At 47.6% G+C, this 14,849-nt stretch overlaps 1 protein-coding gene across 1 annotated transcript in view; it reads right to left on the bottom strand.

The window, feature by feature from the left end:
• LOC133356288 (mirror-image polydactyly gene 1 protein-like) overlaps window positions 1-14,849 on the bottom strand; it is a 49,541-nt gene that overhangs the window by 2,485 nt on the left and 32,207 nt on the right. The window contains exon 9 of the mRNA XM_061573723.1: window positions 5,416-5,510. Coding sequence (XP_061429707.1) covers window positions 5,416-5,510 — 95 coding nt within the window. The remainder of the gene's footprint in view (window positions 1-5,415; window positions 5,511-14,849) is intronic.

Here is a 14,849-nt window from a genome sequence, read left to right as displayed (position 1 = left end):
GAGCGTTATCTGCAGGGGACGCACACTCCATACGGTGGCCTCATTACGTTTTTTTTTAAATAAAAAAGGTTCAAATAGTGCAAACTTAAACGTCCCCCTCTGTTTTTTTTCTCTCTCTCTCTCTCCTGCCCATTATATTGTTCATTTACGTATTTTCGGGGTACAAATGCCTCTGTTGCGTGGTTGTTCGCCATTTGGGAGAGGAAAACTAAAGGGACCAGGCCTCTGTGCAGTGCGTTCTGATCGCAGAGTTTGACAGCCCCCGAAGTTGTTTGGCTACGAGATTACCACCGACCAACCACCACCCCCCCGTTCCTCTCTCCCTGCGCACAGCTCCCAGCGGTTGCCGTAATCATCGTTCGGCTCATAGAGCCCCCCCCCCTCCAACCACACAGCCAACCACCCTCTCCCACCGGAACAAAGACAATGGTCCCCAGTATAGTCTTAACAGACTATTGGGGCAAGTGCCGTAAGCAGAATCGGAATATTTATTTAAACTGCTGGAGGAATCCGATGAGTTATAAGGCAATTTTTTTCGCAGATGTCCAGCAACAAAAAGTAATAAAAAAAATACAATAGGAGTGCAAATTATAGGCAAGATAAACGAATAACTTTTATGCATATACATATAAAACTAAACTATGGAGGCCAGCATAGCAGACCAGCGGGTGGGTGGCCAGCACCACGCGGGGCCGCCTTTGTCTCCCCAGTGGTAATGTTTGCACACCACACCGGGTACCCATTTGAGGCTGAGTCTACCCAGGTGAGGCCCAGAACCGTTTCAAATGATCGTCACTGTTGTTGGCCGTGAGCGAGAATCTAACTCGGCTTGCGCCGGGTTCTTTACTGACCTGGCTGCACCATCGCTGCCCTAACCGCTGCACCACCGCTCCCCCCCACTACCTAACACACACACAGAGACGAGACGACTAGAGCCCCCCCCCCCCCCCCCACTGCACAAACGCCAAACCCAGCAGATGGTCCGGCAAAGATACCGGTAACAACACCACGAGAATCTTAGACCGCGCGCGCTCAGGCAAACGCATCTGCCATCCTCGGGGGCCGCTTAAACTTCTACGCAAACAGCCATTACTTGGGAGGCGGCGGCGGGGGGGGGGGGGCTTTGTGTGAAAGAAAAAAAAATAGAAGGGGGGAAAAAAAATTCGTGCCCTTTTTTTTTGAGTAAAGATGAAAATCTGTGGGCAAATACAATCTGCGCTACGTGCAAGAGGTGGGGGGCGGGGGGGGGCACGTGGCAGTCAGTAGCAGCAGCAGCTGTGCCCGCGTCTTAGCGCTTATTAATCGGAGCCGCGAGAATGTATCCGAGCAAACGACTTGCGGAGAGGCTTTAAATTGGCTTAAAAGGTTTAAAGGGGCGATTCTTTTTGACGCGGAATTTTTTTTATTTTCGCTGCACGAGGGGGGGGGGGGGGGCACGTCAACGAAACGGAAACTGTGAAACGTGGCGTTGTGCAGCGGTTACGATCGGAGACTGTGACACGCGGTGGTGTGGTGCGGTGGTTAGTGCAGCGCAAAAATTAATCTGGCGAACTGGGGTAGGGAGAAAGACGGGAGGCGAGGGGGGGGCAGATAACCACACCCGGTCGCCTTTGTCTCCCCTGCGCTGATGTTTACACACTGCGCCGCGTATTTCGGCTGAGTCGACCTATGGGTAGCCCAGAACCGGGGTTGATATAAATGGCCACTGAACCTGGGTTGTCCGGGTCGTGGGGCAGTGTGGACCACTGCTCCCTCACACACACACACACGCGCGACCACGTCTACACACGCACGCAACTCTACACAGAGCTGATTGAATGATTCAGGGAATGAATGCATTTATATTTTGCATATCTGAGCGTCAAATATCTGCCGTGATCAGTTAACGTCCCAAACCTAGTGCATGAGTTGTGCATCGTGTAAATGTTGTTTTTTTAAATAAAGATGTTCACATATCTGCCCTTTTTACATATCCGGCTATCTCCAATTCCTCATCCAAAAGTCGCAAACCCCTCGTGAAAGATCCGTGAAAGATCCTAGACACGTGACGAGAGCCCTTGCTTCGATCGTACACGAAGCTTCTGGTGCAGTAACCCCTGAACCGCATCGAATGCACAAACTATGGCAACAGCAGCAGCAGCAGCAGATGCGTATACTCGATGATGATGACAATGATGATGACAATGATGTTGACAATGATGATGACAATGATGATGACGATGATGATGACGATGATGATGACGATGATGATGACGACGATGATGACAATGATGATGACAATGATGTTGACAATGATGATGACAATGATGATGACGATGATGTTGACAATGATGATGACAATGATGATGACAATGATGTTGACAATGATGATGACAATGATGATGACAATGATGATGACGATGATGATGACGATGATGATGACGATGATGTTGACAATGATGATGACAATGATGATGACAATGATGATGACAATGATGATGACGATGATGATGACGATGATGATGACGATGATGATGACGATGATGATGACGATGATGTTGACAATGATGATGACAATGATGATGACAATGATGTTGACAATGATGATGACAATGATGATGACAATGATGATGACGATGATGATGACGATGATGATGACGATGATGTTGACAATGATGATGACAATGATGATGACAATGATGATGACAATGATGATGACGATGATGATGACGATGATGATGACGATGATGTTGACAATGATGATGACAATGATGATGACAATGATGTTGACAATGATGATGACAATGATGATGACAATGATGATGACAATGATGATGACAATGATGTTGACAATGATGATGACGATGATGACAACGACGATAACAATGGTGATGACAGTGATGATGATGATGATGACAATGATGATGACAATGATGATGATGATGACAATGATGATGATGATGACAATGATGATGACAATGATGATGATGATGACAATGATGATGACAACAATGATGATGACAATAATGATGATGACAATGATGATGATGATGATGACAATGATGATGATGATGACAATGATGATGACAATGATGATGATGATGACAATGATGATGACAACAATGATGATGACAATAATGATGATGACAATGATGATGATGATGACAATGATGATGACAACAATAATGATGATGACAATGATGATGATAATAATGATGATGACAATGATGATGATGATGACAATGATGATGACAATAATGATGATGACAATGATGATGATGATGACAATGATGATGACAACAATGATGATTACGATGATGATGGTGATGATGATGATGATGAAAATGACGATGCACAAATGGAAAACTAAAAACTCCCGGGCGGTGCGCCATACAGAGGGGGAGGAGAAGAGGGAGGCATTATCACAGCGATGACGCACCACTGCGCTACCCCTGACGCACACATCTAGCGCATTAACCACCCCGACGAAACATGACAGCGCTTGCTCTCCATCAATATCAGCCTTATAAAGAATCAGACAGATCCATAGACTCACTGAAATCCGTAGACTCACATCGAGACCCATAGTCTCACACAAATATCTATAGATTCACACTGAGACCCACGTACACACGCAAAAATTTGTATATTCCGATGAAGAACCATAGACTCACATAAAGACCCACAGACACACACGGAGATCTGTATATTCCGATGAAGAACCAGACACTCACATAGAGACCCACAGACACACAGGGAGATCTGTATATTCCGATAAAGAACCAGACACTCACACAGAGACCCACAGACACACACGGAGATCTGTATATTCCGATGAAGAACCAAAGACTCACATAGAGACCCGCAGACACACACACAGAGATCTGTATATTCCTGTGAAGAAGCATAGACTCACATAGAGACCCACAGACACACACACAGATCTGTATATTCCTGTGAAGAACCAGACACTCATATAGAGACCCATAGACACACACACAAAGATCTGTATATTCTGATGAAGAACCAGACACTCACATAGAGATCCACAGACACACACAGAGATATGTATATTCTGACGAAGAACCATAGACTCACAGAGAGACCCATAGACACACACACAGATCTGTATATTCCTGTAAAGAACCAGACACTCATATAGAGACCCATAGACACACACACAGATCTGCATATTCTGATGAAGAACCAGACACTCACAGAGAGACCCACAGACACACACACAGATCTGTATATTCCGACGAAGAACCATAGACTCACATAGAGACCCACACACACACACACACAGATCTGCATATTCCGATGGAGAACCATAGACTCACATAGAGACCCATAGACACACACCCAGATCTGTATATTCCGCTGAAGATACAGACACTCACACAGAGACCCACGGACACACACAGAGATCTGTATATTCCGATGAAGAACCAGACACTCACATAGAGACCCACAGACACACACATAGATATGTATATTCCGATGAAGGACCATAGACTCACATAGAGACCCGCAGACACACACACAGATCTGTATATTCTGATGAAGAACCAGACACTCGCATAGAGACCTATAGACACACACAGATCTGTATATTCTGATGAAGAACCAGAAACTCACATAGAGACCCATAGACACACACACACAGATCTGTATATTCTGATGAAGAACCAGACACTCACATAGAGACCTATAGACACACACACAGATCTGTATATTCTGATGAAGAACCAGACACTCACATAGAGACCCATAGACACACACACAGATCTGTATATTCCTGTGAAGAACCAGACACTCACATAGAGACCCATAGACACACACAGATCTGTATATTCCGATGAAGAACCATAGACTCACATAGAGACCCACAGACACACACAGATCTGTATATTCCGATGAAGAACCAGACACTCACATAGAGACCCACAGACACACACAGCGATCTGTATATTCCGATGAAGTACCAGACACTCACACAGAGACCTATAGACACACACACAGATCTGTATATTCCGATGAAGAACAAGACACTCACATAGAGACCCACACACACACACACAAATCTGTATATTCCGCTGAAGAAACAGACACTCACATAAATACACACAGAGATCTGTATATTTTGATGAAGAACCAGACACTCGCATAGAGACCTATAGACACACACACACAGATCTGTATATTCCGATGAAGAACCAGACACTCGCATAGAGACCCACAGAGAAGGAGGCATCGTCGCCCCTCCACTCCTCCTGACGCACTCATCTGGCGCATTAACCACCTCGATTTAAAATCACCGCTCCTGCTCTCGACGTCAACACGAGCGGCCAGATGAAGACAAAGTCAAAGAAGAAGGAGTCCCCCAGGGAGTGGGATGGTGCGGAGTTGCGCGGCGCGCGTGTGTGACGGCTGCACCTGGAGTAGGTGTGGAGCTGCTGCAGTTCTTTCTGCAGCTTGTGGCAGCGTTTCAGGGCCGCGTCTCTCTCCCTTTGAGCAGTCGACAGCGCAATCTGACGAAGCAAAACAAGTACTCTTTTTATATATATATTTTTTTAAATATATATTTTTTTTGTTTAACAAACATCACTACTTAAAAAAAAAATTACAATTATTTTTTAGCTACATCTTGTTTTACTATATATTTTACATGAAATAAAAATAAATCACGACGTTTCGGGCGCAACACAAGCGTCCGTCATCAGGTGGGAAAGCATAGTCTGCTGCTGAGGCAGACTATGCCTCAGCAGAAGAAGTGGCCATGGGCTAGTGTTGCGCCCGAAACGTCGTGATTTATTTTTATTTATTTTATACCCACGTGACTTTACCGAAAGAACCAAATAGTATGGGTTCCTGCAGTTACGAAAGCTTCAAATCAATATTTTTTTTAAACTATATTTAAAAAAATTGCTACGTACATTTTTGGTTTTGCTATATATATTTATACAACTGAGTTACGTAGCTTCTTTTTTTTCAGAAACGACCTGACGATCACAAATGATAGCTCAAAGAAGCGACTCATCATCTTCGTGGACATTTATAGCAGCCAAATACTCGAAACGCGTGATGCTGATTCTGAAACGTGGAGGGAAAAACCGGAGGACCCGGAGAAAATCTACGGGGAGAAAGACACGAAAACTCCAAATATACAGGTAGGCGTCAGGATCGGGATCGAACCAACGACTTCCTGTGTACCAGGCGAGGCAGTTAACATCTCGCCCTGAGAACCCCTCCCACCCGCAGCAGACAGTCGTTTGGCAACACCACCAAACATTATTGTCGTGAAGTTCAGCCACTGTCATTATCGCCGTGGTGTGGCGACGAGAAGGCGAGTAGATTTCCACTTAAAGCTTTCGTGACTGCAGGGATTTATCTTCTTGGTTCTTTCGGTAAAGTCACGTAGAAGGGAAGTAATAAAATAATAAAAATAAAACACAATAAAATAATTCTCACGACGTTTCGGCCACAACGCAAGCAACCTGAGGACGGCTGCTTGCGTTGTGGCCGACACGTCGTGAGCATTATTTTATTATGTTTTATTTTTATTATTTTATTACTTCCCTTCTACGTGACTGTACCGAAAGAACCAAGAAGATGAAGGGGAGTAGAGTCAAGGACGTCACGCGTGGGACAAGGAAAAAGGAACGCGACATGAGAATAGAGGAGAGAACGGATGGGGGTGATGAGGAATTGGATGGAGAGGGAGCTGTGTGTCTGTGGGCCTCTGCGTGAGTCTGTGGGTCTCTGTGTGAGTCTATGGGTCTCTCTTTGTGGGTTTCTCTGTGTGGGTCTATGGGTTTCTGTGTGGTTCTTTCTGTGAAGGTCTATGGGTCTCGGTCTGAGTTTATTGGTTTTTCTGTGAGTCTATGGGTCTCTCTGTGTGGATCTGTAGGTCTCTGTGCGGGTCTGTGGGTCTCTCTGTGTGGGTCTCTCTGTGTGGGTCTATGGGTCTCTGTGTGGGTATGTGGTTATTTCTGTGAAGGTCTTTGGATCTCTGTCTGAGTTTATTGGTTTATGTGCGAGTCCATGGGTTTCTCTGTGTGGATCTGTGGGTCTCTGTGCGGGTCTGTGGGTCTCTCTGTGTGGGTCTATGGGTCTCTGTGTGAGTTTATTGGTCTCTGTGTGAGTCTGTGGGCCTCTCTGTGTGGGTCTATGGGTCTCTGTGTGAGTTTATTGGTCTCTGTGTGGGTCTATGGGTCTCGCTGTGTGGGTCTTTTTGCGTGATTTTATGGGTCTCTGTGTGAGTCTGTGTGTCTCTCTGTGTGGGTCCACTGTTTTCTGCGTGGGTCACCCACTCACACGCGCGTGATGACACCCGGCCGGGTCTACGCTCCGCACCCTTCCCCCGATATTTGACGGCACGACGCGGCACTGTGAAGCACCTTGCATGATGGGCGGGGTAGAGAGGTGCCGAGTTCAGGAGGTGCGGGAGGAGGAGGAGGAGGGGGGGGGCGGTCGTGGGACGGGTTGTTTTGGGGGGGGTGGGGGGTGATGGTGCGTGCTTGTGCGAAGGGGGAATTATTCCGCTCGAATCAATCGGGCATTGATCGCGCGACGCGCGCGACGGGGACTGATCTGTCACCGGGCGACAATCCCCCGACTGTCAGCTCGTGAGGGATTAGAGATGAGGATGTGGCTTCCTCCTCCTCCTGGGATGCTATCGCTGTCACCGCTCTCTACTTTTACTCTCTCTCTCTCTCGTGCCTCTCTCGCCTCTCGTTCCATCCTCTCGATCGACTTCCTTTCTCTCTCTGCTCTTTTTGCTCTTCCCCGACCTCTCCCGCTGTCTCTATCACCTCTCTCTCTCTCTCTCTCTCTCTCCTCTTGACGTAGAAACGCTTAGTCGGCTCAGAAACCTACTTGCTGTACTTCCTCGAGCCACCTCATTCGCTGAGCAGGTGGCCACCCCCAGAACACACGCGTCGCGCACTGCCGCTGCGACGATCGCTTCCGTGACGAGGCGCTGGGTGACACGCGAGGCCACGCGTCTCCATGCAAGTCTGACGGTCACAATGCAAGTCTGACGGTCCTCTGGGGAGTAGCGCGGTTCGTATGGGCCATGGGCGCAAGGCGCAGTCGCACCGCCTGCGCTCTCGACAGCCACGCCACGGCACGTAATATGTTGAACTTCTGTGGCACCGTACGTAGCCGACCGCGCTAAATCGGATCCGCAGTCCAATGCCCTCCTTGACCCAGAAACAGATTTCGCACCGCACGCTTATTTTCTCAGCCCCCGTCGGTGACACGGCGCTGGGATCACGGGAGGGGGAGGTGGGGCGGATTAACGCTCTCGCCCACTCGCCCTCTCTGCTATCCGCTAACCAAACCCCCCGTCACCCTACCCCCCATCGCAACCCCTAATCCCCGCAGGCCCACCCACACACTCAAAGCCCTTGCCGCACTCGGGAGGGCGACAGGAGGAGCAGGAGGAGGAGGGCGGAGGTGGCGGCGGGCACGCGAACACGAGAGCCCAGCGAGCGAGCGAGGGGTCTCATTGTCGCGAGGTGTAAATGAGCGGAATTAATGATTCGGTGCCACCGCCTCCGCCGCCGCGCCCTGCGGACACAACAATTTGTGGGTTTTTTTTGGTAACAAGGCGGCCACGGAGGAGCCCTCGACGGTGAAGTGGCAGCACGGAGTGGCGACCACGTGCGTCGCCTCCACTCGGATGGCACTCGGTGGCGAGAGGGGGTCACTGATTGCCGGGGTCGTCAGTGGCGTGGCACCCTCATGGAGAGCACCGCAAGTGGACCACGCGGTTGCGCCGCTGCTCTGCGGCTCTCTCCGAGTCGACGGCACGACGTCCGACGTTTCGATCCCGCGGGCCCCTTTTGCTTGGCTTGCTCAGGCATACAAAATTTCGCGCGGTGTCCGTGCACAAAATAATAATGGCAAAAAAAACCAAACACCACTGCAACAATTTCGATTTAAAGCTTTCGTGACTGCAGGGATTCATCTTCTTGGTTCTTTCGGTAAAGTCACGTAGAAGGGAAATAATAAAATAATAAAAATAAAACATAATAAAACACACTATGGGGACCTCATTTGCCAGTAAAAATATGATAATTGGTTCTTTACCCTTCTATCTGGCAACAAAACTGACACCTTTTTGCAAGGAGTCATGTTTGCATAGACTCCTTGCAAAAAGGTGTCAGTTTTGTTGCCAGATAGAAGGGTAAAGAACCAATTATCATAATAAAACACTATTCTCACGACGTTTCGGCCACAACGCAAGGACGGCTGCTTGCGTTGTGGCCGAAACGTCGTGAGAATTGTATATAATTACGTTTTATTGTTATTATTTTATTATTTCCCTTCTACGTGACTTTACCGAAAGAACCAAGAAGACCACTGCAACAGTTGGCTCATAAAGAAGCTCGCGGAGCGAAACGTAGGACATCGGGAGAAGCGCGTGGCGGTAGCGTGTCGCTCAGGATGGCATCGCGTTGCGCGCATGAGTCAGGTCGCAGAAAGGTTCTCCGTTGTCCACGCCTCTTCTACGATGATGTGTACACACCACCACACCAGCGGTCCTCCCGTATGGGAGAGATCTCCAACGCGGCCTGAAGCTCTCCTCTCGCGTGCCCGAGGGGCTTCCCACGACCGCCCCTTCTAGCTCAGTCCGTCAGACGTTGCAACTTTCATCAGCCAGCCAGCCTGCCTGAATCACCAAACTCACGCGTAAACGCCATTTCAATCGCCTTTTGGCGTCATCTGGTCCAACACCATGTGAGACTAGGCTCTAAAGAAAGCTGTCTCGGTTGTGGACCAATCAATTTCAAGGACAGTGCATACATGACCAGAGTTATGTTTTTTGTTTGCATTCCGACTGCAGGTATTGTGGTCAATGCAAACATGACTCCTTGTAAAAAGGTGTCAGTTTTGTTGCCAGATTAAAGGGTAAAAAAACAATTATCATATTTTGCTAATGGCATTTCAATCCCCTATCCTATCCCATTCGATGCTTTTGCTGGTGGAGCCAGACCATTATGTTGTCCTTTCCCCGTACCTACGATTTGTTATCCTTACGCCCCCGCACCTCAGGTTGGATATGTACGGCGCGAAAGAAGTTCAACCTACTGCACACTCACAAGCGGCTGCTGCGACTGAACGGTCACGATCGTTTCTGGAAGAGCGATCGGCCGACGTGTGACGAGCGAGTTTTATCATTAATGACGGATCGTCTTCGACGCCCGTTGGTCGTTCGCGCAAAGGTCACCTTCACAGGTGGTCCCGAGCTCATGGTGGACATTCCACATTACCCCCGGGACCAGGTACTGATTACAGTGGTCAACAAAAAAAACATTTTTTTCTGGCCTGGACTTTTGCAGCTGTTTTAGACTAATTTCAGGGTGCTGATTCCAAATCTGATCTTAGATTTGCTCTATCACATCTCATTTTTATGCTATCGGCATACCCCATTTTCATTGATTTTACCCGAAATTAACTCTGTCACTTATGATTGCAAGTTGTTGCAAGTCAGTGACTGCTTTAGTGTTAAAATATGGTGCTGTATTTTTAGGATAGTGTTTTTATAATATAATTTTATGTAGATATCCACATTTATTTAATATTTTTCTTCTGCAGTTTTTATTGAAAATGCCATATTTGATATCTCAAAAAACCTGATGTGATAGAAAAAAAACTGATGCCAGATTTGGAATCAGCACCCCAAAATTACATTTAAACCGTTGGAATACCTTATGCCAGAAAAAGTGTGTTGACCAGTATTATCACTGACACTGGTTGTTGTCAAAAGCGGATTTTCGATTTGTATACAAATGTCTTCTGCTTAATAATAGGGGTTTTCTCCTTATGTCTGGCAACAAAACAAGTGTTAAGATGTTAAAAAAACAAACGAGGAATCGTGTCTGCATTAACCACAATGCTTGTGGTCAGAATGCAAACGAAAAACACTGATAATATATGTGGCATTATATTGGAAACTGATTGGTCCACACCAGAAACAGCTTTCTTTTGAGCCTCGTCTCAAACGTTGCTAGACCAGAGGACGCCTCTTCTTACTCTTCCTCTTCTTTTGCAAATGAGACGACGAGAGCGACATGGCGACTCTTTGATTCGAGGGCCTCACGGCGGTGACCGGTGCAATGGTCCGTGGCACTTTTATCGTTTTATCGTTTACTGTTAAATTTGAATCACAGTTCCTATGATCACCGTTGCATGGTTTTTATAGCTATATGTTGGTGATTTCGAAAACGTTTTGGTTTAGCCATATTTTTTTGGTGTAGTACAGAGTTAGACTGATAACTTTAATCTAAATTGTCTTGTGGTTGTTATTGTTTGACTTGCATCCCACTGGGATGTTTGCACACAGCGTTGATATACGGCAAGGCCATAGCCATGGAGTCAACATTGGGGGGGACCAAATCTTCCAGGGGGTCTGGGGGTCCCCCCCACCCCAGAAAAAAATCTAAATTTTAAAACAAATCTTTTGCCATTTCCTGCCTAAAATACAAAAAAAAAACACTTCCACATAGGATGGACTTTTTATTTATGTTTTACAATAATGTCTAATAGTGTATTGTATTACATTGCTCTGTTTTTTTTATTTTAGACCTTTTCTTGTCTCATTGTATGTAATGGCAGAGATTCGGGATTAATAAAGTACAACCATAACCACAATCATATAAACAGAAATCTATTTTATAGCAATATATTGGGTGGGGGGGGGCATTTTGAGCATATTTGAATATTGGGGGGGGGTGTGTCCCCCCCCAATCGATATTTTCATGACGGCCTTGATATACGGTGCTTTTTCTGGAAGACTTTGCTGTTTTTTCCTGGATTTTTCTGATGCGCCTAGTCACTTTAGGATGTTCCTTGTTCATGTTTTTTGTTTTGTTGCGGTTGCACCCGATTCAAGAGCCACAGGGCTATACCTAATACATGAAAGTGAACTGCACTTTTGTTGTCCAGAAATCACCTTCTGCGCGCGTGGAACGCTCGTTGTGCTTCTGCGTTGCCTTATCTCGTGCGTTTGGTTTGCTTGGCCAATGGCTTCTGAGTTTTAGTTTTTTGAGCGTAACGCACCCACGCAAAACGTTGCCCTAACATTGGGCCAATCGTTGGTCCGACGGTCCCAACCACATGCCGACGTCGGGACAACGTCGGTGCAACGTTGGCAACGTCAGGACAACGTCGGCATGTTTACCGGGTATAGAGCAGCAAATCCGCATTGTGTAGCGATTGCGATGAGTTTGAGCGGCGCTTTGAGCTCCGGTTAGGATGGGGAGTTCGAGACAGAGAAGGAGGAGGTGGAGGAGGAAGGGGGGGGGTGAGGTGGAGGCCGACATTGCAATTCATCCCACGTAGGACGTGGGGAGGGGGTGAAAGATCAGCCGCCCATCGAGATTCCGCGTCTCGACTCACTTCGTTAATTTTCATCGCCCGCCCCGTGTTTACACAGTGCCAAATTCCGTTGCCTAGGCAATCGGAGGTCTTACAATCGGGTGCCCGGAACAGAGGCTAAGCTGTCTATAAGCAAGGAGGAATCGCATCAGCGCAAGCTTTCTCCCGTCCGCGCCACCACCGCTATTTTTTGTTTCCCTATTATCCATTTATCCACCTCCTCCTCCTCCTCCTCCCCGCTTTTGATTGAGGGGCTGTGCGCGCGCGAGGATGCCGAACATATTCAAGGCGGTGAAAGTGATCGCGCTTTGGGCCCTGATGCTGGGCCCATCGCTCCCCCATCCGATTGTCCCCATCGCGACCGTGATTATCGCAGAATTTGGTTTAATTGTTGTTGTTGTCTTAATTCTTGTCCTCGCCAAGTTAGCGGTTTGTTGTTGTTTGCTGCTGCTGTTGTTGTTGTTGTTGTCGCAAATCAAACATGGTGTGCCTGTCCCATCGAGAGCCGCGCACGTTGGCAAGTTTGGTTTTAGTTCAAGAGCGGCGACATTTGCAGTGGTAACGTGCGCGCCTTACAGCAAGGAGCGCCTGAGTTCGATTCCCAACTCGGGCACATCTCTATGTGGAGTTGGACTCCCCCCCCCACCCTGTTCCGCATGGGTTTTCCTCCGGGTTCTCCGGTTTCTTCCCATGGATAAAGGAAACCCGCCACACAATGTCACCCGCACTAGCCAAAACAACAAACCCGTTTCCTTATAACTGCTAGTTGCGCTTAGATTGTTGTCCTTCTCCCGCACCTCCGATTAACCACGGCTGGCTACGTACGGTGCGAAAAAGTTCAACATAGGGTACGTACATACATACAATATTTACATGACCCCTGGACCAGCTGGCCACATTCACAATATTCTTAGGTTTTTTCCGGTAAAAATTTAAAATTAATAAAAGTAAAATAAAAATAAAAATCACGACGTTTCGGAGGCAACGCAAGCTTCCGTCTTCAGGTGGAACCATCACGGCACGATAGCTGTATCAAGTTGATACAGCTATCGTGCTGTGACGGTTCCACCTGAAGACGGAAGCTTGTATTGCCTCCGAAACGTCGTGATTTTTATTTTATTTTTACTTTACTTTTATGAATAAAAAATTTTTACCTACGTGACTTTACCGAAAAAACCTAAGAAATATGAATCATTGCAGTCACGAAAGCTTCAAATTTCACATTCACAACCTCACTCTAACGTGCGCGTCTGCGAGCATGTACGCGGCTGATGGGCCACAATCACCAAAGGCAATGCAAGATCTCAACAGACATCGGCGAAGCTGAGCAGCGGGTTGGATGGGCGGCTGCTGTGCACGGGCGCCAGGTTGCCACGGGCTCCGCGAGGGTCGTGGGTGTCGCAGAGGGCAGCTTGGGCAGCAAAGCGCCGCAGTGCGATGGGCCCAAGTCGGTGTGCTGTGTTTTCGCAGGGCTGCGTCGGCCAGCGTGGAGAGTTCAACACGTAAGGGCGTTCGCAACCAATATTATCCATGATGAAGATTGGGATTTTTTTTCCTTCCTGACCCCCCCCCACCCACCCACTCTAATTAAGACCGAAACAGGAAGTGCTATTTCACAATTCTGGCAAATCGCCTGATGAAGCTGGCTGTAACCACCAGCTAAACGCGAGAGTGCTCAAATTGTTAATGTTGTGGGTTTACTCTCCAATACACCGGTGTGCTGAAGTAGCAAATAACTTTCGATTTAAAGCTTTCGTGACTGCAGGGATTCATCTTCTTGGTTCTTTTGGTAAAGTCACGTAGAAGGGAATAATAAAATAATAAAAATAAAACATAATAAAATGCAATTCTCACGACGTTTCGGCCACAACGCAAGCAGCCGTCCTCAGGTGAAGATCAGGTCTGTCGGAAAGACAGCGTCTGTTGCGTTTCGTTTGCGTGACAACCCTTACTTAATTGGCCGTGTCGGGTGGCGCCGGGTTTTAACGACGCATTTATATTCACGCAGCGGAAAGCTATCGGTCGATACAGCTGGTGAATATGATGATGATGATGGATCGTCACGTGCTCGCGTGACCACCTCTACCACTGCCCAGAGGTCGCAAACGAGTTTTGATTCATCTTCTTGGTTCTTTCGGTAAAGTCACGTAGAAGGGAAATAATAAAATAATTAAAGAACAAAGAAGATGAATCCCTGCAGTCACGTAAGCTTTAAATCGAGTTTTGATTCCTTACCGGTACCCGTACCCGACCACATCAGGGTCGCAAATGGGTACCCGTACCCTTACCCGGCCGGGTACGGGTACCCGTTCCCTACCCGTACCCGTACCCTACCCGAAATGAGTGATAAACGGTGACTCACCAGTGACTCACGGCCTACCCGTACCCGGCCGCACCAGGGTCGCAAACGGCTACCCGTACCCGGCCGGGTACGGGTAGCCGGGTATCGGGTAGGGTACGGGTATCGGGTACCCGGTTGCGAC

The sequence above is a fragment of the Lethenteron reissneri genome, chromosome 53, assembly GCF_015708825.2.
Source record: "Lethenteron reissneri isolate LAM-NWPU_2019-01 chromosome 53, ASM1570882v1, whole genome shotgun sequence".
Classification (NCBI taxonomy): Eukaryota; Metazoa; Chordata; class Hyperoartia; order Petromyzontiformes; family Petromyzontidae; genus Lethenteron; species Lethenteron reissneri.
Note: the sequence above shows the minus strand (reverse complement) of the source record. Positions and strands in the feature narration are given on the sequence as shown.